Below are 25,648 nucleotides of genomic sequence, written 5' to 3'. Positions count from 1 at the left end.
TTTTAAGACATCATATCCAAAGCGAAGGCTGTTCCAAATAGGTAAGATGCAAGATGCAATCCCAGAGTGGGATTGCATTTTCACTGAGCAAGCTCAGTAAAAAAAAAAAAAAAAAAAAAGATCATCCAAGGTGGAAAATATCAACTAACATTCAAATCAATACTAAAAAATTACACATAAAATAGTTTAACCTAGCTAAAATTGATTCATTTCTCATTTATGTGTGTGTGCTTGTTTGATTTTGGAATCAACTGAGTCTCTTGCACACTTCTCACCAGTACAGAGTTTCTGCCTATAAAATGTAAAGTGTTTCAGATCAGTCATGTATGAGGTTCCTTTTAAGTTAGAATTCTGTCTTAGAAGATCGCTGCATATTGGTATATACAGCGAGGCAGCTCATTAGGTTTGGAACAGAGCTCGTTTCACACATTTTATCACCTGCTAGTAATCAGGACATAATTGAGCCATCAAGTGCAACCACTGATGAGATATCACCGTGGCATTTTTCATTCATAACAAACTATTTCAGGGAAATAGACCTTTGTGTGTTTATGTACGATCTCCAAACGGTTCCTTTTTTCTATCTTAAAATGACGGTGCTCCTTTAAAATAGCTGCAGCACAATAAAAGATAAATGTACTGTCGCCACTGCGAAATAAAGATTTAGTACCAAACCAACAGCGTCGAATGTTTATGATCTTTGAGGCTTATGTGCGCAAACAGTGTCATATGAGTAAGTTAATTACGACCAAGACAATATAGAGAGACAAAGAAAAATACAAAGGGTCATGTATAATACAAATCACCTTTTAGCAACTGCTCTCTTCAGTCATTTTCTCTCTCTGTTATTATCATGCAGCAACTGTGGTGATAAAGATATATTAAGCTGCACAACAAATAAACACTTCAGAGCCCCTCCCCCTCATGCTGGCAGCCGGTTGCCCACTGAGAGAAATGCGTGGAGCTACTTGGTCTGAAGAAAACACTGTGCGAGTCTGAAAGCCCAGAACACACCTGCATTTCATCTTTCGCTCACAACCCACTTTGTTGGCTTTAAATGGCACAGCCAGACACCTACGGCTCGCCTATAACCACTCTGTGTGAGTTATCACTTTAAATCAGCAGAAGTAACGTTCATTGTCATAGTTACTGCTTACCACCACTGTGTAAAAGTGTTATTTCATCAGAAATGAAAAATGTGCCATCATTGTCTCCCCTTTATGTCGTTCCAAACTTGTATGACTTTATCTTCTGTGGAACACAAAACAAGGCAATCTAAAAAATGTCTTGGTGTTATTTTGTCACTACAATGAAAGTCAATGGGCTCCAATGTCATTTTTGACCCCATTATTTTTCACTGTTCAGACAAAAAAAAAAAAAAAAAAAAAAAAATCTTCAAAATATCTTTTAGTGTATTTTCACTACTTAAAATCTTGAAATTTACCTTAGCTCATGCTTTGGATGGTTCAAGGCAAATGTAATAGAATTTAACATTGGTTTGCATTGGAATCCATTTTTTTTTTTTTTTTTTTTTATTAGTCTGCATAAACTCCGCCCCTTTTGTACTATTGACCTCAAGATTGCATTCAGACCTGCCTCCATCCAATCAGCAACCGGTGAATAGAACCAAGTCCGCGCCGTACATTTTTTTTTCTCCATAATTTGTTTCACTCATATGTACGTTACAATATGAAAGAAATTCTGTCACCACTTTTGTAACTTTAATACAAATATAATATAAAACATAAGAGTATGATTTACTCATTAATTCAGTTCACTATAATGGTCTGAAGATTCATTCATAAATGGACCGATCCAATTTTTGAATTCAATAATCCCACTGCAGCAGTTAATAGTCCACTTGAGAGAAAGATAATCACTGAAAAACACTTGCTTTATTCCTCATATAAACGATCATGAATTCAGACTTGGAATATTGTGCACGAGTTGTGTGGACTACATTAGGTAATTTCACGTGTGTTGAAGAGGCTATACAATCAGATTTTTTTTTTTCTCTTTTTTAAGGCTGAGACTAGTTGCTGACCAAATATTTAGTGGCTCAAATAACTCAAATCACATAAACAACTCAGAGTTTTTTTTTTTTTCAGACTGTCATTGTGACTGCACAGTGTACAGGAGAAGGGTGAGCCTCGTCAAGCTTGGACATGACCAGTGAGGGGATCAGCTGGTGGTAAATTACTGATCCAAATCCGAAGAGACATTGGATTGACTGTGAGAGGATTCCTTTAAAGCGAGCTGTGAGTGGGCAGACACTGTATGTGGGATACTGTGAGAGCCTCTTAACAGCAGAAAATCACATTTGGGCCAATTTGTTTTACAAGGTACTGTCTGATGGTATGGCAAATCACCCAGGGCATTTTCTCAAACACCTGGGTAACAGTGGGTAATGATTAGGACTGGACAATATGTCAAATATTCAAAATAGACTCAATACTTTGTGAATATTGCAATGATTGTATTTGGTCATTTAGTTTTCTAAAGACCATGCAAGCCATTAGGCCGTTTTTACCTCTGCTCCTTCTTTAATGCACAAAGTTCTTGATTCTTCGGCACAAATCTATGGAAGCTTGTTAATAAAAAATATAAAAAATTGCGACTTCTCACAATTCTGACTTATTTTTCTCCTCAGAATTGCGTGATATAAACCCATATGCTTTTAAATGCTTATTTTAAAAGTATGTATATTCTCCAAGATTTTATACAGTTTTATTATTGTTATTACTTTATTATATTTTGATGACTTCCAGCATTAAAAATATTTGAACATAAATATTGAGATATTAAAATTCTTGCTATCACCCAGCCCTAGTAAAACCAACAGTGGTAAATCAAACTAGTAGGATGTCTAAACGATATGACTCATATTTTGAGTCAGCACTGAATCTATATTAGTATAAAGAACTCAGAGAGGGGGCAACCCCTGTGTGTAGAGAATTTCCAAACTCTTATATCACTGTTATTTTCCAAAAAGATAGGGATTTTCTCTTCCAATAATTTTCATTTCATCTAGGCATTTGCAAATAATACGAAGCTCTGACATTTAAGAGGGCATAAGGGCCTATTATGCAACATTTTTGAGCACTTCTTTACAGTCAACTCAAAACTACTAACTGAATGAAATCTCAACACAGAGGCTGCTGCCTGCAGTATATCTTACCACTGAAATACTACGGTTAATATATTTAACCACTGAAATTGCACTAGAATGTATAACCACAGAAACAGCTTTCCTTAAAATGTGCAGATTTACTTCCGCCAAATTCACGCTGAACTGTAGTGCATCTACTAAGAGCCAAATTAAGAGACTGGAGTCATAAATTTGGAATACAGCTTCACACACAGCAAAAAAAAAACAAACAAACAAACAGATAGGGGATTTCTGAGATTGTGGGTATTCCCAAGTAAGTCTGATTAATGCACTGAACAGCCAGTAAGTGAAGGAGGAGACGGATCACCGGGAAGAAAGCTGAATGTAATGTAAGGTTCAGTATGGCTGTAGAAATGGAAATACGGTCTTTCAGTTAAAAAGGAAAATCATATTTTTGATAGTTTGTTTGTTTAAAAAAAATAAATAAATAAAATAAAAAAACAGTTTTGCACATTTCCAGCTGCTAGTAGGTGTTATTCCTGCTAGTAATGTTTAGTAGTGGGCAGTACAAATGTTTATTAATGGGTGGAATCTGTTTGTATATAAATGTCTATATACAGTATGCATCATATCATATTAGACGAATGGTAATCAGCGCGTGCTCTTTGTCATTGCAGCAGTCTACTTGTGGCAAAAATTCAAGCGCCAGACTATCTGGGTCGTTGCAAAGCCACCGGCTGGTGCAGAATCTGCGGCTGGATGAGGTCAGATTCTTGTAGTAGTTCAGACAGTAAACAGCTTGGTTTGATGAGCTTTTGATGGTTTGTTATTGGCAAAGTCTCTCTATAAAGCAAATCTGTTCACTTGGTACCAACTTTATGCCCTGGACAGGTATTTTTCCATGTACTATTCTCTAAGTAACATGCAAGTAAAGCATCAACCTATTTGAATAGGTCAAGATCGAAAAAAAATATTACATTCTTCAATAACATTAATGTAAATACACCAATAGATTCAGACAACAATGGCAAAAATGAATTCAAGCTTGAAGCTGATTGTGGAGGGATGGGATTTAAGCAGAATACATGACTGGAGAATCCGATATACATCAGTTTTAACCAGAAGATTGAATTTTTTTTTAAAAACTTAAACATAAGTATGGATAATTCGTTCACAATAAGATCTATAACTTTAGATCTATAACTATACACTTTCAAATGGGTGAATTTTCATTTCTTGCCATCTTTAAGGAAGCTTTGCATAATTGGGTACAATTTATGCTTTTTAAAGAAGTCTCATGCTCACAAAGGCTGCGTTTTTTTAAAAAATAAAAAATACAGTGAAAATACAGCAAAGATTTGGATCTTTTAGTGAAAATACTTTTATTAAAAAACGAAAACAAACAGTAATCCACAACAGCAAAAATCATCGTAACAGCTTTACACATGGCAAAGACAGTACCAGACAAAAGGCAAAACTGAAGGCATGCATATAAATACACAGGTTAATTGGAACTAAACAAAGCACATGTGAAAACGATGAGAAACCATGAAAACAAACTAGTAGAAATGGGAACACAAACTCAAAGTCCAAGGAACAGAAATTGAAACTAAAACTGAATGTGACAAAGTAACATGCAATGCTAAATTCATGGGACGCAAAGGCTTTCAAGGTGATCACTGTGCAAAATCCACACAGCTCAAGCATAAAATGGTGTCATCGTTCTAATTAAAGTATTTTCATTGCTAATTAGTAGTTTGTAGTTCAATGACTAGTCAGCCATCTAGGCCCACTATTACTAGTGACCAAACAGTACTGGCGATCTGCAGCCCTGTGAACTCACCTTGTGAAATGCTGAATGAGAATTTTTAAATGTCTCACACAGTATTCAAGGTTGGTTGGCTGCTTTGATGAACCAATGCATCTCAATATGCTGCTATCTGCCGTTTGCCATAACAAATGAAATTAATGTGCAAATTAGCTGATGAGCAGGGGAAATGAAAACTGGCAATTTCTGAAACCATTTGAGAACTGAGTGAGTCTAAAAGGTTTGAGAACACTTGGGTTAAACGAGGCCCAGGCCGGGGAGCAAGACACTGACCCCACTGACCCAGCGTGGGAGTTCAAATGAACGGTCTTCATGAGCTACTTAATATAATGTTTGAATCCAAACCCACACGTCAGCACAACTGTACGTTCTACTTTCCCAAGGCACATTTTTAAATATCATGAATAACAAACTGGTGGGCGTCTATTCAAAAGAGGTGATGACTTGAGTTTGCACCGTCTGTCTCAAAATAGCCATACGTCTGCGTTCAGATGTCCTGTGCACTGGCACGGAGGAGATGCTGTGGAGATGTGGGAGGAAAATTCACAGAAAGTAATTTACGAAAATGTCATTTCAACCAGTGAAAACTGTTCAATGTCATGAGGCTCGTTCTATTTCCTCGGCTGCTCATTTCTTTGTCACCTGAGACGTTATTTCAAGATGATTAAGTGCCATATTTAAAAGGGGAGGAAGGAGCGAATTGTTATCGAATGGGAAGTGGGGGGGGGGGGGGGGGGGATGGGGGGGGGTAACCAGCAGCCAAGGAATTACAAAACAGTGTATAAACAGTGTCATTTTTTCAATCCTCAAAGTGTCTTTGAGGAATTTTGGCAATCCAGAATATTTATGGCTTAGCTTCAGCCTAACACCGTACCGTGAATTAATGCTGTCTGAGAATGAATAAATCCTACTTCTGATACAGTTCCATATTTCTGAAAAGAAATTAGATCATGATCATGGTGGGAAATGCTAAATGTGGATCATCCAGTCACCATAACTTTTATTAATCTGATTTTTGGATCCTCATCATCATATGCATTGGACCACACAAAAGTGAGAGATGAGTGAGGTAGAGTCTACACAAAGATCATTTGGTATCAAAATCTTATTTTGATATATAGGTGGTAATGCTTATTTTTAGATAATATGTAAAGGTGTAAAGGATAATCATTTCTAAATAAACCACAAGGTGATTGGAAGGGGCGTGTCTACTGAGAGACTGTGACAAAATCTGAAACAAGTCATTTTCGGGGCTTGGTTTCAATAAAAGCTGTTTTTGGACTAACGAGGAAGTTGAGTTCTGAAACTTACAGGATGTTTTTATAGTACAATGATCTCTTACATGTCAAAAGATCAAGGAAAATTTGATTTCTCAATTCATGATTTCCCCTTTAAATAAATAAATGAGCATGAAATATTTATCCGAGTTCAATTATGTGAGAAAAGACACCGCAGAGTCATACAAGAGATGTGAAATGACAATTTAGCAGTAATTCATTTCACAAAAATATCTCCCAATGCAGTGATTGACCAATCAGAATCAAATTCCAGAGAGGCGTGTTATAAACATAAATTCAATACTTTCAAATTAAATCTACTTCATCATTTGATTATTTTCTTTGTATCTGTAACATAATAGTACATTTTAAAATCACTTGAGGTGGATGTTGCTGGGCTCATTCTTTGGCTTTCATGCTGCGATACAACAAAGATTGCAGAATATATACTTGCTTTGTGCTTGGTGTTGGATTTGAAAAATATAACCATGTTCACATATCAGATATCATTCACATAATTTTTCTTTTGTTTACCCAGTCTTGCTGGTTAAGGAAATCTGTGGTGAACAGGGTTACAACAGTCAACTTGCCCGCCATGTAAGGTGATAGCCTGCTTTCAAATGCGTGAACACAATGGCCAATCAGAGGTGTTTAAGAATCCGCTCAACAGAATTTGAACTGATAAGCGCTGTCATTTCTTTTGCTTATGAGAAACATAAATGCGCCAAAAGCGGAACGAAACAGAGTTACACGTTGAGTCGTTTGAACACACAGACCATTTATTAGCTCTGCCCAAAAGACAGCGCAGTGCAAGTTCAAAACAAATGTGTTTACTCGCTGACCGGTCTTTATCACATGACCACTAAACAGCCCAGTGAGATCCAGTGAGAAACGTTCTGAGTTTACGTGGAGGTCTCCGATACAAACACCAATGTTTTGGTGATTTAAACTAGTTTAAAGCCAGGAGAAACACTGTGCGACAACAGTCCAGTTAGAATACCTTTCAATCTACAAATCACAAACATTTACCATGGATTTACTGTAGTAACACTAACTTTTTTTTTTTTTTTTTAACTTTCTTTTCTTTTCTTTTTTTTTTATTATGCTAAGCTTATGTATATAATCAGCAGTTCTGGTATTTCCAGCAAAGTATACTGGCTAGTAAAACTAGTGATCAGTATCAATATTTGTTCCATTTCTTCCAGAACTCTACAAACAATTGGCAGCACAGAGCTGTTTTTCATACATCAAGTGCGTCAGGGACATCTCTCATTAATCCATGCCATTCCTAATTATGCTAATCTACCACAGTCTGTCTTCTGGGCTCTCGGGCAACTCGGCATGTACCAAGCAATACCCCTAACTACTCTTAAATCAGACCTACTGTAAAAATACAAAACAAACCACAGCAATAAGCATCAGCACAAGAAGGACCTGAAAGGAACCCCAGAACAGTGACAAAAGAGTCAGTGGATACGTGCAGTTATTCAGTTTTATATCTGTTGTAACCTAATTTTCTCCTGCTGTAGTCGTGGGAGTAACAAGGCCCCTAATCTCATTGTGAGAGCACAAAATGGCAGCATTCAGCATCAGAAACTATTGTAGACTTCTGTGTTCAGTTTTAGCAACAGATGGCCCTGTCTCCATTTCTTAGCCATAAGACCTTTACTGATGAAGGAAAAAAAAAAAAAAAAAAAAAAAAAAAAAAAAGAACAATTTGGCCTTTCATATCCAATGAACTTTTTCAAAACATACCCAAACTGAACTGAGGCCAACTTGAGGCCAAATTCAGTTACTGTATGAATTAAGCGTTGTGAAGTACAATACTTGTCACGCCATATAGGAACAGAATTGAACCTCTGGAAAACATCAAGATGAGACGGGTCCTAGGGTCAATAACATGATGCTCTTTTTTCACAAATATAGTCAAAAATATACTGTCCTGATATCCTGATAATGTAGAAGAAAAACATAATTAAAAGAATAAAATTCTTAGAAAATCTTAATCATATATGACTATTCATAAAGTGCTTTACTGCTTATTAAAGGGATAGACTTTGAAGTCTGTCCATCCATTATAAAAGATATCCACTTCAGGGGGTTAATAAAGGCCTCCTGAGTTGAAGCGATGGATATTTTATTAATCCCCTGGAGTCGTAAGAATTACTTTTAAGATGGATGGATGCACTTTTTTGGACTTCAAAATCAAGAGCACCATTTACTGCCATTATAAAGCTTGGATATTTTTAAAATAAACTCCGATTGTGTTCGTCTGAAAGAAGATAGTCAAACACCTATGATGGCTTGAGGGTAGGCTTGCTACGGTAGTCGGTGTTACCGGTGTTCAGTCGCAACACCGGTTTCATCACTTGCCCACCGTGGCACCGAGGTTAATTTTTTTTTTTCCACTGTAATGCGTTAAAAATATTTGCATTTAATGCTATTAACGTAGTATCCGTTTTCTGCGTTATATGATGAAGCTCTTATTCATGCTAATGCTTTTAAACCATTCAAGCGCGACAAGGCAAAAGAGAACGCGCTGTCTGTGAATGTCCTGCCTATGTGACACACACACACACACACACACACAGACACACACACATAACGCGCGCGCGTGCCAGCATCGAGTTCTCTTCTGCTCTTAACGAACCGTAACACACAAATTATGCCAAAATGTCCGTTTTGTCAAGTGTTTTTCAGTAAGAGTAACCCACCATTCAAGCAATTGCCGTTAATTTGAAAGTGAAAGTCGGCCTTTCCGTAACAAAACATCGAAAGCTCAGCCGAACAGCTGATCATAGCTGTACAGTTTTACAGCTGTTTTATTTTTCATGTCAAAAACATTCCTCGTCGCGGAGAGCGCAGTTCATGGTTGCATAGCAATGACAGACGCCACGGGAGCGCAAGTGCTTTGGAAACAAGGAGAAGCACGTGGCCGCGCTTTCCATGCGTTTTTAGACGCAATATATGAACGGCCCCATAAGCAGTTTAAAAAAAAAAAAAAAAAAAAAAAGGAGGTAGAGGCCCCGCCCCCCGGTGACACCGGTATTACCGGTGTTGTCTCATGTCGATTAACCGGTGGGAAAATTTTCTCACCGTCACATTCCTACTTGAGGGTGAGTAAATCATGGGATTATTTCATTTTTGGGTGAACTATTACTTTAAGACATGCTTTTTGTATGTGTTAAATGTCACAAATACCTGTAAATTGACTAGCGCAAACCTTAGTAAATCACATTATATGATTCATTTAAATACAAATTTTGTGCCTGAAAGGGAAACTCCTACATATGCAATAAGGTCAGCTGCAAAAATAACTGTCCACGCCTTTACATTGCTAATTCTTCACTGCGTGTCTTTAGTAAACCTAACAGTAGTTTCTTAATGCCAAAAGAGTTGTTAGTAAATCTGACCCATAGACTACATCTCTGGGAACCTAGCTCATATGTTTTAAACTAGATTTTTATTATACATTACTTTTATCGTGGACATTAATAAATAATGGATATTAATAACACCCCAGCTGGCATTTTTACATGTTCAATAAACAGCTTCAAGTGTAAATATAATGCCAACAAAGCTCAGAATTGATTTAGTCAAAAATCAATGCCCCACAAAAGAGTGGAACAGGATCTGCCAAAAAACTGCTGTTATTTGGTGAAAAAGCTGCTGGAAGAAGCATGTGTCATATCTTAGTGACAGGGCAACAGATGGCGGAGAGGCACCTCCTCCCCGTAAGCCAGCCGTAGGCAGCCACAATATTTTACAGTCATGCCAACATTACAGCAGCACACTCAAATGCACGGCTCAACCTCATTCCTGGACATCTTGAGATATGCAGTGTCTTACGACAAAGGAGAATCAAGGATTCCCTTCTCTCGCCTGGTCCAGGTCTGTGAGACTTTGGGCTTGACTCCTGGAGCTGAGGGAGATTATCAGAGCTCTCATTACGAGAGAACAGAGATGATCAGAGGAAACAGATCCATGGCTGGAAGCGATGCTCACATCCAACCATTCCTCTTGTTCTAATTATAGAATAACAAGCAAAGTGTCTGCTGAAACATTCACATGCTTCAGTAAATGGGAGCTGTGTTGTATGAAAGATGAGCTACCAACTAAATAAACATTAATTTATTTAACAACTGCTTGGATATTTCGACATTTAGCATTGAGTGAGTCATGCCTGCCAATGCCAAACTCAACGTCACAATGCTGGGGTGTCATGGGTGATTGCTGAGACGTTGGTAGTGGTTGACTGGATGTTCTGGGTGATTTTAGGGCATTCCTAGGTGGTTGCTAGGTTGTTACTTATTGGTAACACTGGTCCAAAACATAGGATTCATTTAGAATTCAAATTCTCAAGCTCCCAATGTGATTTCGATTTCAATTAATTTGGGTATACTTACAATTATGTTATACATTTTGCTTACATTTAAAATAATTTCTTACTCTGCTAATGCTGAATTGGCTAATTTGTGGAACTGGGTCACATTGGTTGTCATTTGTTCATGAATTACTGTATAAATACATTTCACACAAAAGACTGCTCTTAGGATTTTAGGATAATTCAAATTAAAATCACAATTGAAATTATTTGATTGGTCAACCTCTACAATAGAACCAATGTGGATTTTTTTTTTTATGTCCGATAGCGAGGCTGGTATCATGAAGAACAGGGTGGCAGTTAAGCCCATATACTGTATATAATATAACATTTTTTAATTTTTATAACTTTTTTTTTTTAAATTTAGCTAGCAAATAACTACAATGAAATTTAGATTAATTTTACATATTTTCTAAATTAAAAATCATTTGAAAATGAATCAATATATAAAAAAATAAACCTGTAAAATAAACTTTAGCAGCTTGTTGATTCTGTGATCCTATTGTAGTATTTACTAACATTCAGTAAACTAATGAAGAATGAGTATGGGAGTTCCTCACCTGCGCTTAGGTGCTGACATTCTCAGCGCTGTCAAAATAAAAGCCCCACTTCTGACAACTACAGGATTAGTTCACTTTGAAATGAAAATTAGCCCAAGCTTTACTCACCCTCAAGCCATCCTAGGTGTATATGACTTTCTTCTTTCTGATGAACACAATCGCAGAAATATCAATAAATATCCTGACGCATCCGAGCTTTATAATGGCAGTGATAGGGATCAATGAGTATGAGCTGAAGAAAGTGCTTCCATCCACATCCATCCATCATAAATATGTGCTCCACACAGATCCGGGGGGTTAATAAAGGCCTTCTGAAGCGAAGCGATGCGTTTGTGGAAAAAAATATTCATATTTAAACAACTTATGAAGTAAAAGCTTCCGCCAGACCACCTTCTGTATTGATGTTATGAAGAAAGTGTAAACTTGGCATCACATCAGACTCAGTTACACTTTTTCCGTAAGTTGAATAGGGAAGGCATAGGATGTAGCGCAAGCTTTGTGAACTGCAAGAGTTTTACACTTTCTACATTGAATATGGAAGGCGGCTTGTGCGGAAGCTAGATATTTTACTTTATAACTTGTTAAATATGTTTTTTTTTTTGTTTTGTTTTTGTTTTGTTTTTTACACAAATAATTAAAAAAAATAAATAAATACTGGCCTGGCGATATATTGGTCAACAACTGTTTTGATCAGTAGCACAAGATGAGTTACACATTTCAAGTATGAGCAACAGTAATAGAGATGCTTAAGCACCACTATAAACACAGGATTAAATATATTTGAGATCGAATATATATGTTTCTAACCTAAATGCATCATTCCTGAGGCTTCATGGCTGTTCTGTGCAACTATATTTGATGATTGAGCTCAGAATGAAAAAAAGAGGTATTGACCCTGTTCCGTCATCATGTATTTACAGAGCGGTGGACAGAGGCAGTGAAGCAGAAAGACTAATGCATGTTCTCGTCAAGCTGTGGGTCTTGGATGACGCACTCGCTGCAGCCTGACGTAGCAAATTTTCTGCCATCAGACCAGAAGGGACATTCCTGATTGAGTGCCTCGTAATGCTGCCTGCTGGTCCACAGAGCCAACCGTTAAAAAAAACGTAACTATTCCCAAAATAAACCACTCTCTATTGGTAAGTACACTTTGAGATGAGCATGAAGGAAGCCCCACAAAAGCTGCTTGGTTAGTAATAATACTGGTATCTGTAATATCACTACAGCACTAGTAATACTAGGGTGCTTCTTGCTGAAAAGTGAGATTGTTTGCCTTATTCATTTGCGATTCTGTTGTCTCTGATGGTCTGACTGCCCATGGACATTTTTATCAAACTCTACATGGAACATCCGGGAGAAAAACAGACAACACGGCAGGGGTCATGACACATCCAGCTTCTGTTGGCCGAGAAAGTGTGAGGCATTTCAGGCAGGGGAGGTCACCCAGTCACACTGGACTCTCCATCTGTGTGTCTGTGCATGAGTGTGTTCGGGTTTGTAAGTGGGAGAGAGAGAGAGAGGGAGGAAAACAGACAGCAAGAGAAAGAGGCAGAGAGGGGATGTGTGTGTGTGTCTGTGAGTCAGAGAAAGAAAGAATAAGTGAGAAAAAGAGAGATGAGACACAGTAAAAAGACACATGTGTAGACACTCATCTTTTAGCGTTACATGAAAAGTACCGCTTTTCACAAATAAGGTACAAAATGGGCCTTGAAAGTGACTTTTTTTTTTTTAAACAAATGGTAAGAAAAGTGTTGATCGTCCACATCAGGAAGTCACACTAAATAATATATGGAGGTGAAAAAAAAAATATTGCAAACCTAAAAATAAATGAAAAGTGAAACGGTTTCAATCTTCATAACATTTTAGGACATGTAAATACAGTATGTGTGGTTTCAGGGGTCCAGACTGTGACCAAATGGTCGCATTTTGTGCCTTTTTTCCTGCCATATTGACAATTTTTTTTGTGCGACCACCACGTTGCCCAACTGATGAGAGCTGCCATTTCTGTTGCACATAATGCACATGAGAAACATCAAACAGCAAACGAAAAGAAAGCGGAACGAAACCGCGATACTCGTTTGAGCTGCGAAGCGTGGGACCATTTATCAGCTCGGACAATAATAAACAGCGCAACCTATGAGCGCAACACTGCAAGAGCTCAGAAGGTTCTCATGTGCCAATCTAGCAACACTGTTACTACAGAGCGCTAGGAGATCCAATGAGAAAGTGCTGACGTGGAAAGCAGGAGAAATACTGTGCCATGAATGAACAAGTTATATAAGGCTCTCCAGTGGGTAACGCTAACTGTAACCATGGTTGCAGAAATAGTGAAATGTTTTTACATTATTCATTTCAGGGTTCATGCAAACTTTTGGGAGTGAAATTCAAGGACTTTTTAAAGTGCTTCACACTTTTTCCAGCACTTCAAATCTCTAAATATGACCCAATTTTAATGTTATTTTTAATGTCATGATTTGTAAAACTTAGGGCCCTATTTTAACGATCTAAGCGCATGGTCTAATAAAGCGCACGGTGCTTTAATCCACTTTTGCTAGTTTAACGATAGAAAAAATGGTCGGCGCATGGTCTAAAAGGGTTGTACCTATTCTCCTAATGAGTAATGGGTGTGTTTTGGGCATAACGTGCAATAAACCAATCAGAGTCTCATCTCCCATTTCCTTTAAAAGTGAGTTGTGCTCGCGCCATGGCGGATTTGTTATTTACGTGGCGGAATTTGCAAGTGGAAAAACTGAACATGGTGTAGTGAGGAAACAGATCTGCTCTTGCACGAGGTTAAAGCGCGTGAGCAGACCATCTATGGGAAAAGCCGGATTCCACCAAAGCATTTTTATCTTTATGCACACAATAATAATCTTTTACATTGTAATCCTTTTATTTGTAATATTTAGCATGTTTGTGTGCTGCTTTGCTTCCCTGTTTGTGTAATAAGCAGAGTGTACGTGCATATTACTAACGCGCTCTTTAAATAACAAAACAAATATTGTGTCGTTGACTTTAGTCAGGTTTCAGTTGGTCAATGGCACAGTCTATTTTTAGTTGCCTCAAAATAGTAATGTACCAACAATGCGCCTGAACACACCTCGTTTTCTGACCAGCACGCCCATGGGTGCACAAATGGGTGCAAATGCTTTTGCTATTTAAACAACGTGGCGCAGGATGTGAAAATGATAACGCCGTTGGGCTGAAACTAGCAAAAAACACTTGCATCGCACCTGGCGCTGCATTGCTCTGGGTGTATGATAGGGCCCTAAAAGTTTAAAGATGAAGGAGCACTTCTTGGCAAACAAAGCTCAAGGAAAGTCACAAAGTCTCATGGAAAATGGAAACCTTTCTTCAAATTGTGAATGAATTACACAGAAAGCAAGTAAAGAGCGCTCATTTTATAATCACTGAAGCTGTCATTCAGTTCACGGTACATTTAATAAGAGTAGAATATTGACATTTTTCACATTTCTGATAAATAAACATAATATTATTAGTAACTGCACTTGTTAATACAATACAACAGTAATATGATTAAATTACCCTGTGGTTTTATTATTTGTTGGTTTGCAGTTATTAAGTTTAAACTTACGGTTTTCAAAGGGCCTGTTTACACCTAGTCACTTCATCCGTTTTCTCTGATCGGATAGCTGGTCTGAGATGCATTCCAGACAAAACTAGACATGTTATAGCCAGATATGGCAGCGCTACTGCAACATGCATTGGTGCAGATGAGCGGAGCATCTCTTCAGCAAGAGCACGCACAAACTGCTGCAAATAAAACTGACAGTTCGGCATTGCAGAGTCACAGACGCTCAACACACAATCATCATCTTTAAAAGTAGTGAGCCTAAATTATCTTACCAGTGCTGATGCCGCTCTCTCCTATTGCGGTCTTTGATCTTAAAATTAGCTGATGATAAATAACATGCAGCTAATATTTGTTGCTTCCGTTGACGTGAACTAAATTTGCATATAGTGCAGGAATTGAAGATCAGATTTGTATTTGTTTTGGAGACACATTTACGTGGCAAAGTGTAAATGGAACAATTTTAATCTGATCAGTAAAAACATGTGATCAGGAAGTGACCAGGCCCATAAATACCATAAAAAATCTTTTTTGATCATTTCACAATAAATCGGGTAACTAGGCCTGTCGCGATAGTCGATATATCGACTTATCGCACGATATATGGACATGACCTCGATAATTTTTGGCTTTTAAAAAAACAGCATATTTATGGTAAGTGCCACATGTTGTCTGGTTTTGAGAGAAGGCAGGAATGCAATGCAAATAATAATAAAGGCAAACAATACTGAGGTTAACTATGGTTAGAAATATTATTGGTGTAAATGGCTGCAAGGACAAATAACTTTGCAAATGCTTCAGGAAGAATTAGGCCTAGGCTACATAATTTCATAGGCAAAAAAAAACAAAAAGCTCAAGTGACCCTTGAAACACAAATTCACAATGTTGCTCATTCCACATGCAAATCGTGTACGTGAATAGTTAGCCATATTTCACTTACAAAATACAGCCTTTAATTGCATTTCTTCATTCAGTTTCTCAATATTTTTCAGCAGCAGACAGATGCTATAAAGACATCAAGCACTGTGGAAGAATTAACACCAACCCTGCAAAGAGAGAACATACCCTCGGGAAAGAAGAAGCTAGTGAATAAATCAGAACTATTAATGAAGAAAAGAATACTGCCAGAGAACTTATGTTTTTGAATGCAATGTGTGCAATACATTTGGACATTTCATCATGTATTGTGATTCATTTAACTTGATATTATTAATATTTTGGTTGAATTTTTACATCCTTAATGTTTTAACAATATTTATACCATTGTCTGTCTGAATACTCAATTCAAATTGGCTGGAAGGTGTGCATTAAAACTGTTTAATGCACATAAATCACCATTCTATATTAATGTATGCTTTGCTTTCATTGAAGCACACACACCACTTGTACAGAGAGATTTTGCTTTATAATTTAAGACACTGGACATTTCACCAAAATAAAGAAATATTACCAAAATTATTGGTAACTGCAAAGGTTTCTCTTGGATTTCAATTCAAATCAACACATGACTGATATGAATGCAGGAGTTAGTTTGATAACACTACTAATCAGAGCCAGATGTGACAATGTGGATTGCGAAGATTACATGGGCTGTTAACTGCAGACATAAGGCTCTTAAGAAATCATTTATGCAACAGATGATGCACATTACCCTGCTTGCATTTTATGAGTTACTAAGCCTAATTATTTAATTGCTTACAAAATATACACAACTATTCAAAAGTACAGGATCACTATGATTTTGTTTTTAAACAAATTTATAGCTGATTGTATGTCAGTAATTAAAAATTCACTGTATAACGTTACAAACAGTTTCTATTTCAAATAAATGCTCTTCAAACTTTATTATTAAAAGAATCTTTAACACTTCCATACTTCAACTGTTTTCAATATTGATAATATTAGAAAAGTTTCTTGAGCAGTTAATTTAAAATCTGACGACACATCTATAATATGGCTTGTTGAAAAAAAAAAAAAAACACGTAAAAAAGACAGAGTTCCAATGTATGTTTATGATGATGGATATGCTCCACATGCATTTCATGTGAGAGTATCTGTCAAAATCACTTGTAACACTAACGAGTCACATGACACCGGGGAGAGAAAATGGCTAATTGGGCCCAATTTGGACATTTTTACTTAGGGGTGTACTCACTTTTGTGGCCAGCGGTTTAGACATTAATGGCTGTGTGTTGAGTTATTTTGAGGGGACAGCAAATTTACAATGTACACAGCTGTACACTCACTACTTTACATTGTAGCAAAGTGTCATTTCTTCAGTGTTGTCACATGAAAAGATATAATATTTACAAAAATGTGAGGGGTGTACTCACTTCTGTGAGATACTGTATGCTATTGCTTGTAGTTTGATTATTTGTTCTTATTTTCTTTATTTTGTATTTGACAGTAGTCCTTTTTTCCCTGAACACAGCACATACCGAACCATACCAAAACCTTGATTGTCCAGATCTATTCATTTTCAAAAAGAAGTATTCAAAATTACATGTAAAAAATGCAATTCATGACCTGAATACAGCTCATGAGCATGTTAAATTAAAATTCATTTGGAGTGTTTTATTATTTCTTAAAAAAATACTTCACTGCTTATTAATATTTTATGTAAAGGCATGTGGTTTGACTAAAAAAAATGTCGTCCAATGACAAGCAGAAAAATGCAGGGGAAAAAACATCATAATACAATACAACAGGACCAATGACCCTGGATTGTGCGGATGTATTAATGCATTAATAAAAGTATAGAGCTCCGGACATCACGTGACCCATTCTGTTTACACCACCACGCTGGCAGGCAGGGACAGCCGGGAGCAAATATGAAATGAATGGCACCAGAGGCAACAGAGTTCACTACGCACTTTAATTCAAAAAACAGACCTGTACATAGCAAAACATAATATATTATAGATCCCTATAATGCCCCTGGGGTGCTTTTAATGTGTATCGATAAAGGAACAGATAGCTTTTCAGACCTCCAGTATCCTGATATCTATAACTACCTCATCAACTTTCCCTCATCCTACTCCGGAGACTCTACTTAAAAGCCTACAAAAGCCTGGAGGGGTACAAATGGACACAATCTAATTTTGTGATGAATATTCAACTTTGTAGTCTGCCGGCTAAAACCTGCTTCGTCGTCATTGGAGACCCTAAAACCGTGATACAAACCGAACCATGACTAATTTGAACCGTTACACCCCGATTCAAAAAGAAAACAGATACTTTAAATTGCAATAATATTTAACAAAACCAATGTTTTTCATTTTGATCAAACAAGTGCAGCGTTGGTGAACATAAAAATATTCTTTCAAAAACATCTTACTGATCCCAAACTTTTGAACAGTAGTAGTACATATCTTTATGGACAAATTTAGATGCAGAATAATTTATTTCCTAATCAAGCGTTCCAAAGCATTGCATTTTTATCAGTGGTATTAATCCATAACACTCTGAAACACCTCTGAGTTGAAGGATATCGTAGACCAAAACTGAGAGCTTGACAGTAATTATTTGCCAGTGTTCAGGCCAACACTGTTAGACCATGTCCATAACAAATGTGCGTTTGACAGAAACTACATTTCAGCAATCTCTTACTGAATAAAAACAACAGCCACATCACTTAAGCCACCCATTTTTTTGCAAACCTATGACAGCGCATAGAAAAACAGAAGTCATAAATAATATATTCATTACAGGTGATGTGTTGAGGTAAAGGGCTGGTCTCATTAAGAAAGAATATGCTGCTGTTCCTCCAGCATTCTGCAGGCCTAAATCTGCCAGCTATACTCATAATCAAAGGTGAGGCCAAGCAGAAGAGCTACATCCCAGGGAGCCATTTAGTCAAACAGGACGTCCCGCAAAACTCAGGGCTCATTCCCAGACATTTCCATTTACTACTGGTCATGCAACTCCCATCCAACATCACTGTCAGAAATACATCCAATCCCTATTCCATCACAAACACTAGTTCATTTAATAAAGCCATCATACTGTATAACATAGGCATCAGTAATATGTCATAAAACATCTGCTGCAGCTCTCTGGAAAATTATGATCATGGACGTTTTAAACCATCTACCAGGACACAACATGTCAGACAACACAATAAGCTTGTGACCTCTGTTGTACAGAACAATCATGGCTGAAGGCTTTAGTTTCAATGATTCAGTTGCACATATGGGGGGGCCCTATACATGAATTCACCACCAACCAAATGGTGTAGAAACGCTGAATGTAACATGCTTTTGCCCCTGAAGGCCTTACCGGATTATCCAGCTTAGTGACATATGCTATCGCTACACTGGTTGAACCTTGAAATAGAAACGGGCCACCAAGAATGACCTCTTGGGAAAAAAAATGGTTAGGCAGTTTTATGACTACAGGAATCATATGACACAACATGCCAGGATAATAACACATATTATGATATGGTACAACAAGATTAATGAACCTTGATTGACCAGATATATTAATTTTCATAATAAAGTATTCAGAAATACATGTAAAATATGCAATTCATGACCTGAATACAGCTCTTATGAGCAAGTTAAATTAAAATTTGAGTGTTTTATTATTTCTTAGAAAAAAAAAAAAAATACTTCACTGCTTATTAATATTTTAAAAAACTTTTTATGCCAAGTCAAAGGCATGTGGTTTGACTAAAAAAAAAAAAGTTGTCCAACAAAATGCAGAAAATGCAGGGGAAAAAACATCATAATACAATACAACAGGACTAATGACCCTGGATTGTGCGGATGTATTAATGTATTAATAAAAGTATAGAGTATCAAACTGCCAAAGTCACGCCCCCAGAGGTGAACCATTGAAATTTTGAAAGACTTATGATGTAACGAAGTTCATGAAGCAGTCTTTTGAAATCACCCATCACTAGATATTGTTGAATAAAGTCGTATTTTGTTTTTTTGGCGCACAAAAAGTATTCTCGTCGCTTCATAACATTAAGGTTGAACCACTGTAGTCACATGAACTGTTTTAAATATGTATTTAGTAGCTTTCTGGGCATTGAAAGTGTTAATTATCTTGCTGTCAATGCAGGCCTCACTGAGCCATCGGATTTTATCAAAAAATATCTTAATTTGTGTTCTGAAGATGAACAAAGGTCTTACGGGTGTGGACGACATGAGGGTGAGTAAATAATGACAGAATTTTCATTTTTGTGTGAACTAACCCTTCAAAATATCACAAAATTTGACCTAGAATCAAGAAATGGTTAGTTCAGACTGTAAAATGTCATGTGGTGTGACTCCCTGAAAATTAATAATATTGGTGAATTAACAATATACATTGAAAAATAGCATTTAGAACTTCTGAAAAAAAAGGAAAAAAAAAAAAGGAAAAAAAAAAAGAATAAGATATGTACATTCACGTGCAATGTTATTACTTTTAGTTGATGGTTACACCACATGATGTTTTAAAAATCATTAAATTGAAACTTTTCTGGAAAATAGTCACTGGATTATGGGTTAAGGCTAAGAGCAAATGGTAAATCCAAATGCAGACACAAAATAAGTGTTTCTATGAAACATCAAATGCAGATGCACAAATCTCATCAGCAATGAGGAAACAGATTTCCACCCAGTCACACTCTGTGCATGACAACCACTCTGCGCGTATTTGTGTGGGTGTACGGTGGTAATGATCAAGGGAAATTGATCTGTCAGCACAACATCTGTCCTGTTAAATCCTATTTTCTTTAGGCCACGTCTCCTCAAATTCAGAACCAAGAATGTGAGATCAGCCTGTCGTGTTTCCGGATCAGTGGCGGCGCTGTGGGTTACATCATATTTATTGTTTTTGTCTTACTCAGGCCCTCAGAGTCATGGCAGGCTATCTCTAGCACAGCTAATTAAAAGCCCAATAAGAGCTTAACTGCATATCAGGAGATTACATCACAAAGATGACTCATGCCCACAGCCTGGGGAAGTGCATCATGTGACCGCAGGGCTCCGCCCATCTTGTCTCTCAGATGACACTGATGAGGTCCCAGAGCATTTCCAGCAGAACAGCCTTGTGTTTTCCTCTTATCATCAAAACAATGACATAAGACAAGAGGATGCACAGCAAGCATTTCATTTGCTCATTTTGCTTAATCAAATATCCTAAATGAGAATTAAACTTTGTGTGTAACTTACCCTTTACTAAAGCCCCAGGTACACTTCACACACCCTCCCTGCATCCCAATGTGCATACTATCCACCCTATCCGCCCTAAATAGTATTGAATATTACTAATGTCACATACTATTTAGGATGGATAGTATGCACATTGAGACGCAGGCTCTGTCCTGCGTGCAGCCCAAATTTCAAGACCACGCGCAACAGCGCACGCGCAAGCAGGACAGAAGAGTCCACTAGGTGGCAATACGCACAGGACTGAGCACAATGTGCAGTTGTCTAAGAAGAGTGTGTAAAGAGCGATTCAAAAACAAGACGAGTAAACTCAGAAGCATGCCTTCTCCATCATTTTTGATTCCTGTTCTCTTGATGTATCTTCTGAACTATGTTTCAATGGTGGATGCACTATTTTTCTTCTCTGATCCTGCCCAGGGAATGTCCGGTTGATGACACGATGTCTGGTAAAGAGTATAGAAAAAATTGTACTGCGCATGTGTCGAACTCTGTCATCCGCGCGCATCTGTGGTTTAGTATACTTTGAAAGATGCGCAAGACGCGTCCAGGCGCGGAAAGTGAAGTATGCCTGGGGCTTAAGGATTGTAATGATACCCAAAAACTGACATTTTTGTCTGCCATACAATAGAACAGGCAAAAAAATTATATATTTATGAAAACTAAATTGGGGGTCATACTACCCCCATTCATACTTTATAGAACTTACTTTTTTAACAGTCGCGGAGTAAGTTCAAATTCAAATGTAGCACCTTAGTACGTGACGTACGTGATTTTGACACACCTTTGGGAGTGGGCTAAACCACATAAAAACCACCCAGAATAACTAAACCACAAAGCTAGCCACCCACAACACCCTGGCACTGTGGTAGAGAGTCTTGAACTGGCAATTCTTTGCAAAATTAAAATCTGTTTCTTGATTGTTATGCCAGGGTTTAAGTAAACTAAAAAAAAAAAAATTATATATATATATATATATATATATATATATATACACACACACACACACACACACACACAGGTATTCAATCTGTTTAAAAGGTATAATTCAAACAAAAAAACAAAAATTCTGACATCATTTACTCATCCTCATGCTGTTCAAAAATTGTTTATCTTCGAAACACAAATGAAGATATTTGTAATATTCTCTTGTTCTTTTTGTCCATCCACTGAAAGTCCACACAACCAAAACTTAAAAAAAAGACATAATGAAAGAAAGCCATATGAATTGAGCAGTTTAATTCAAGTTTTCTGAAGAGACATGATCGCCAATGAAGTTTGTTCTTGCGCATCAAGCAAGCACGTTTGAGCTTTTGTTTACCATATTTGATGAGCTCTATGCATGTGCATTGATCAATGTTCATGAATAAAAGCCTAAATTAAATCTGTTCATTATATAAAGCAATCTTTAGAAGACTTTGATTAAACCGCTCAATATGGATTACTTTTACAACGTCTTTATGAACATTGCTTTAGAATATTACAAGTGATTTTAATTAATTAATGATGGAATTTTCATTTTGGGTGAACTAAATGTGTTCATTTATCATTGCTCTGCCAAAGTCTGTAGTCTTAAAAGCCAAGGGTTTCAGAGGAATTTAAAGGGTTCACATTACTTTAAGAGATTTTCCTGTTTTCTTCTATGACATAAATTACAGTTATACATCAAACATGCACTTTTAAACCAATTAAAAACAGTACATAAGGACTACAACTACCACAAAGTTGAGAGTGTGCTTGACAAATGAGACAACTGTTAGTAATGACCAAGCGACGACCTTTCCGGTCACCCTCTTGAATCCAACACGGAAGTGCAATTCATTGACTGGCCGGTAGAGACAGGCTTCAAAATGGAGTCAATCCCAAATACCCCGCCCCCCCATGTTAAAATGCCCAGCTTTACAGCAGAAAAAAAAAAAATGTTTACAGCCTGGTACAAAAAGTGGTTTTGGTCTATATAGTTAATTTTTCCCTTCATGACAACTGTGAGGGGGTGAATTTTTTTATAACTCATTTATTTAAATTATATTAAGCCTTAAATTTCTGCATAATTAAGGGCGTGGCCACTTGAGTGACAGGTGGATTCCCGCTGCCGTCACTACCAGCCGTTTGTCTGCTGTCTGTCAGCTCAACCCACGTCCCGCTTCTTTGCCCATTTTCAGTTATCCGGGAGTGATGCGCTGCCAAGATGGCGACGGCCGGCTCCGCCCACTTTGAGCTTCAAGAATGCTCTTCACAAACCTATGGGTGATGTCACGGACACTACGTCCATAGCTTTATACAGTCTATGTTTTGTATAAACATTTGTTTCAAAATGCACATTCAAGGTTTGGAATATACAGAGCCCCTAACAATACTTGGTAAAGGAAAAAAATGTGAGATGGGAACAAAAAAAGTCAACGCTTTTACGGAAGAAACTTTTGTGTTCTTTGTGAGCGCTCATTTTATTTTGTTCCCCATCACCATGTCCCTTTAGGCGCTCTGTAGAAATGTAATTTATGTTGTAATTAAATGAGGAAGTCTCTCTAAGTAATGTTAACCACTGATTTTATTTCGCTCATAAATACAAAACACTAATAGCCCATAGGTAATTCCAGAGGGAAATATATTGTGAATTAGGGTCCATCCCAATACCCACACTTATGGTCTTGGCCACTTGAAAGCATGTGCATGGCAAGCCACAGGAAGAAAGTGTGCAAGACTGTCCTATGCCTGAAAAATGCCACAGCTCAGTGCCTTTAACGCACACTAAATCTTTTCCACACTACCTCTCGGAGCAGTATTTCAGGCTATGCATATCCCATCATTCACCATGTTCAGGAACTCATGTGCACACTTTACAGTGCAAGTTAAATTAATTATACATTACATATAATTATTTAGTACAACGTAAAGTGTTGCTCATAAATAAAATACAGAATAAAACTTCACCTATGTACCCAACAGCGTCTGATGTAAAATTTAGCATAATTAATATAAATTAATGAATATAAGATGTATTAGTAAAATTAATAAATGAATTCATTTATGGACAAAAGCAATGTTAATTAGGCATTCATTTATATAAAATGACTTCTGAAGAACAGTGATAACACCCTTCATAACTGCAATGTAGTTGGGATTTCTTGTTGCGTATGATGTAATACACAAAACAGGTTAATTACATCATTTACAGTTCCCGCCCGAACTCGCTGATTGGATCTTTCTCGACTCGTGCAGCAGGTGGATTGCCAAGAAATTCATCCCACAACAGTCCCATAAGGATTTAGAAAGGATCAATTTAAATCAAAGCGATTCTTACGAATCCTTCTGCTATCCTATAGACGCTTTAACACAGAGCACAAAGTACAGGACTGCTTATAATATTAGCTCAGATAATCCTGTCTTGTTAAAGGACAGGTTCCATTGCCAAAGCCCACTGTGTATAGCCTAGCAATTTAGCTCAAAACAAACAGTCCAGTCCCTATAAGCTGTAATATAAGGATACCTGCAATAAAGTAAACAACACATTGCCTCTCACAAACTGTTACAGAAACATATGCAACAGTGCTGATCAATGAGCACAGCAGAATTCAAACAGGTCCACAGATGCACCTGCCACCGACTACATTACTGGCCATAAAAGTAGAATGCAAATCAGAAAAATGCACAAAACCCAAGCTATTTATTATATAACAGTTTGTATTTCGTGTACGGTTATTGCATAATACTTGAACGCGGTCTTACCTGCGCTGCCAAAGAAAAGAAGCACCAAGATTATCGCCTTGGTCGGAAACATTGCAATCCCTTTATGAAACACAGTGTGTTTACTGTTTATTACTGTCTTCCGTGCTTGAAATGAAGAATTCGTAATCCGTAAAATTATGCCTGCGAAGTTTCCACGAAGTTTTCTGGACGGGACGTGAATATGTGCGAGGATTCTGACCGTTGGACAGTATTGATATTGTTGCGGTTTAAATTCGCGTGCCCATATGTCGCGCGCTGAGAATGAGAGGCAAGAGCGCGTGCACAAGCCGCTTCAAGATGCACGCGAATTAATCCGCCCAATCAGCGGCGCCTCTGAGGAAAGACAACGATATCATCAAATAATGCTCTGAACCCAGTCTGGAAACTACATACGACTACCACATACACCTGGACTGCCCAGAGAAATGAATGGGAGGGGAAATCGATATATAGCCTAGTCTAAACAAATATTTTCCACATAAGAGTATTTCGGGTAGATTTAATAGACACGAATATTTAAAGGGATAGTTCACGCACAAATGAATATGCTGTGTCCATTTACTTTCCCTCATGTGTTCCTGTAGCTATAATATTCTTTCTCCTGCGTAAAAAGCGGAGATATATCAGAATGTCAATTTCGGTCACTGTTAATGTATGGAGAAAGATGCAACGGGAGTGAATGGTGGCTCATTCCTTGACATTAGCTATCTCTAACAACATGAAGGAGGAAATTATGACAGTTTATTGTTATTATAATTGGGATACCTGTTCTTGTAAGACACCCTTTGCTAAGGAAAAATATAATTTAGCAGTCATCTTTTCTCAATATGTCGAAGTGTGGATAATGTGCAGGCGGCGCCCCATTTTGTCATTCTGGAAATAATGATCTCCCTCATGCATCAGTTCACTGATGTTTCCTTTATCTAGCTCTCTATATCCCATGCAGGGCTGAAGAAGAACTGCTTTTCACTGTGGCTTTAGAAATGAATCCATGGTGAACTTTTAGAGAAC

At 37.4% G+C, this 25,648-nt stretch overlaps 1 protein-coding gene across 11 annotated transcripts in view; it reads right to left on the bottom strand.

Annotated features, from left to right (window-relative positions):
• Positions 1-24,974, bottom strand: part of ncam1b (neural cell adhesion molecule 1b) — a 106,759-nt gene extending 81,785 nt beyond the window's left edge. For 9 of the 11 annotated variants that reach the window (XM_051863110.1, XM_051863118.1, XM_051863111.1 and 6 more), the window contains exon 1: positions 24,638-24,973. In XM_051863110.1, coding sequence (XP_051719070.1) covers positions 24,638-24,689 — 52 coding nt within the window. In that variant the 5' untranslated portion in view covers positions 24,690-24,973. Of the gene's footprint in view, positions 1-24,637 lie in introns of all 11 variants that reach the window. The other 2 variants (XM_051863114.1, XM_051863121.1) reach the window with 1 other exon arrangement.
• Positions 24,975-25,648: the final 674 nt, after the last annotated feature.

This window comes from Ctenopharyngodon idella, chromosome 15, assembly GCF_019924925.1.
Source record: "Ctenopharyngodon idella isolate HZGC_01 chromosome 15, HZGC01, whole genome shotgun sequence".
NCBI lineage: Eukaryota > Metazoa > Chordata > Actinopteri > Cypriniformes > Xenocyprididae > Ctenopharyngodon > Ctenopharyngodon idella.
Note: the sequence above shows the minus strand (reverse complement) of the source record. Positions and strands in the feature narration are given on the sequence as shown.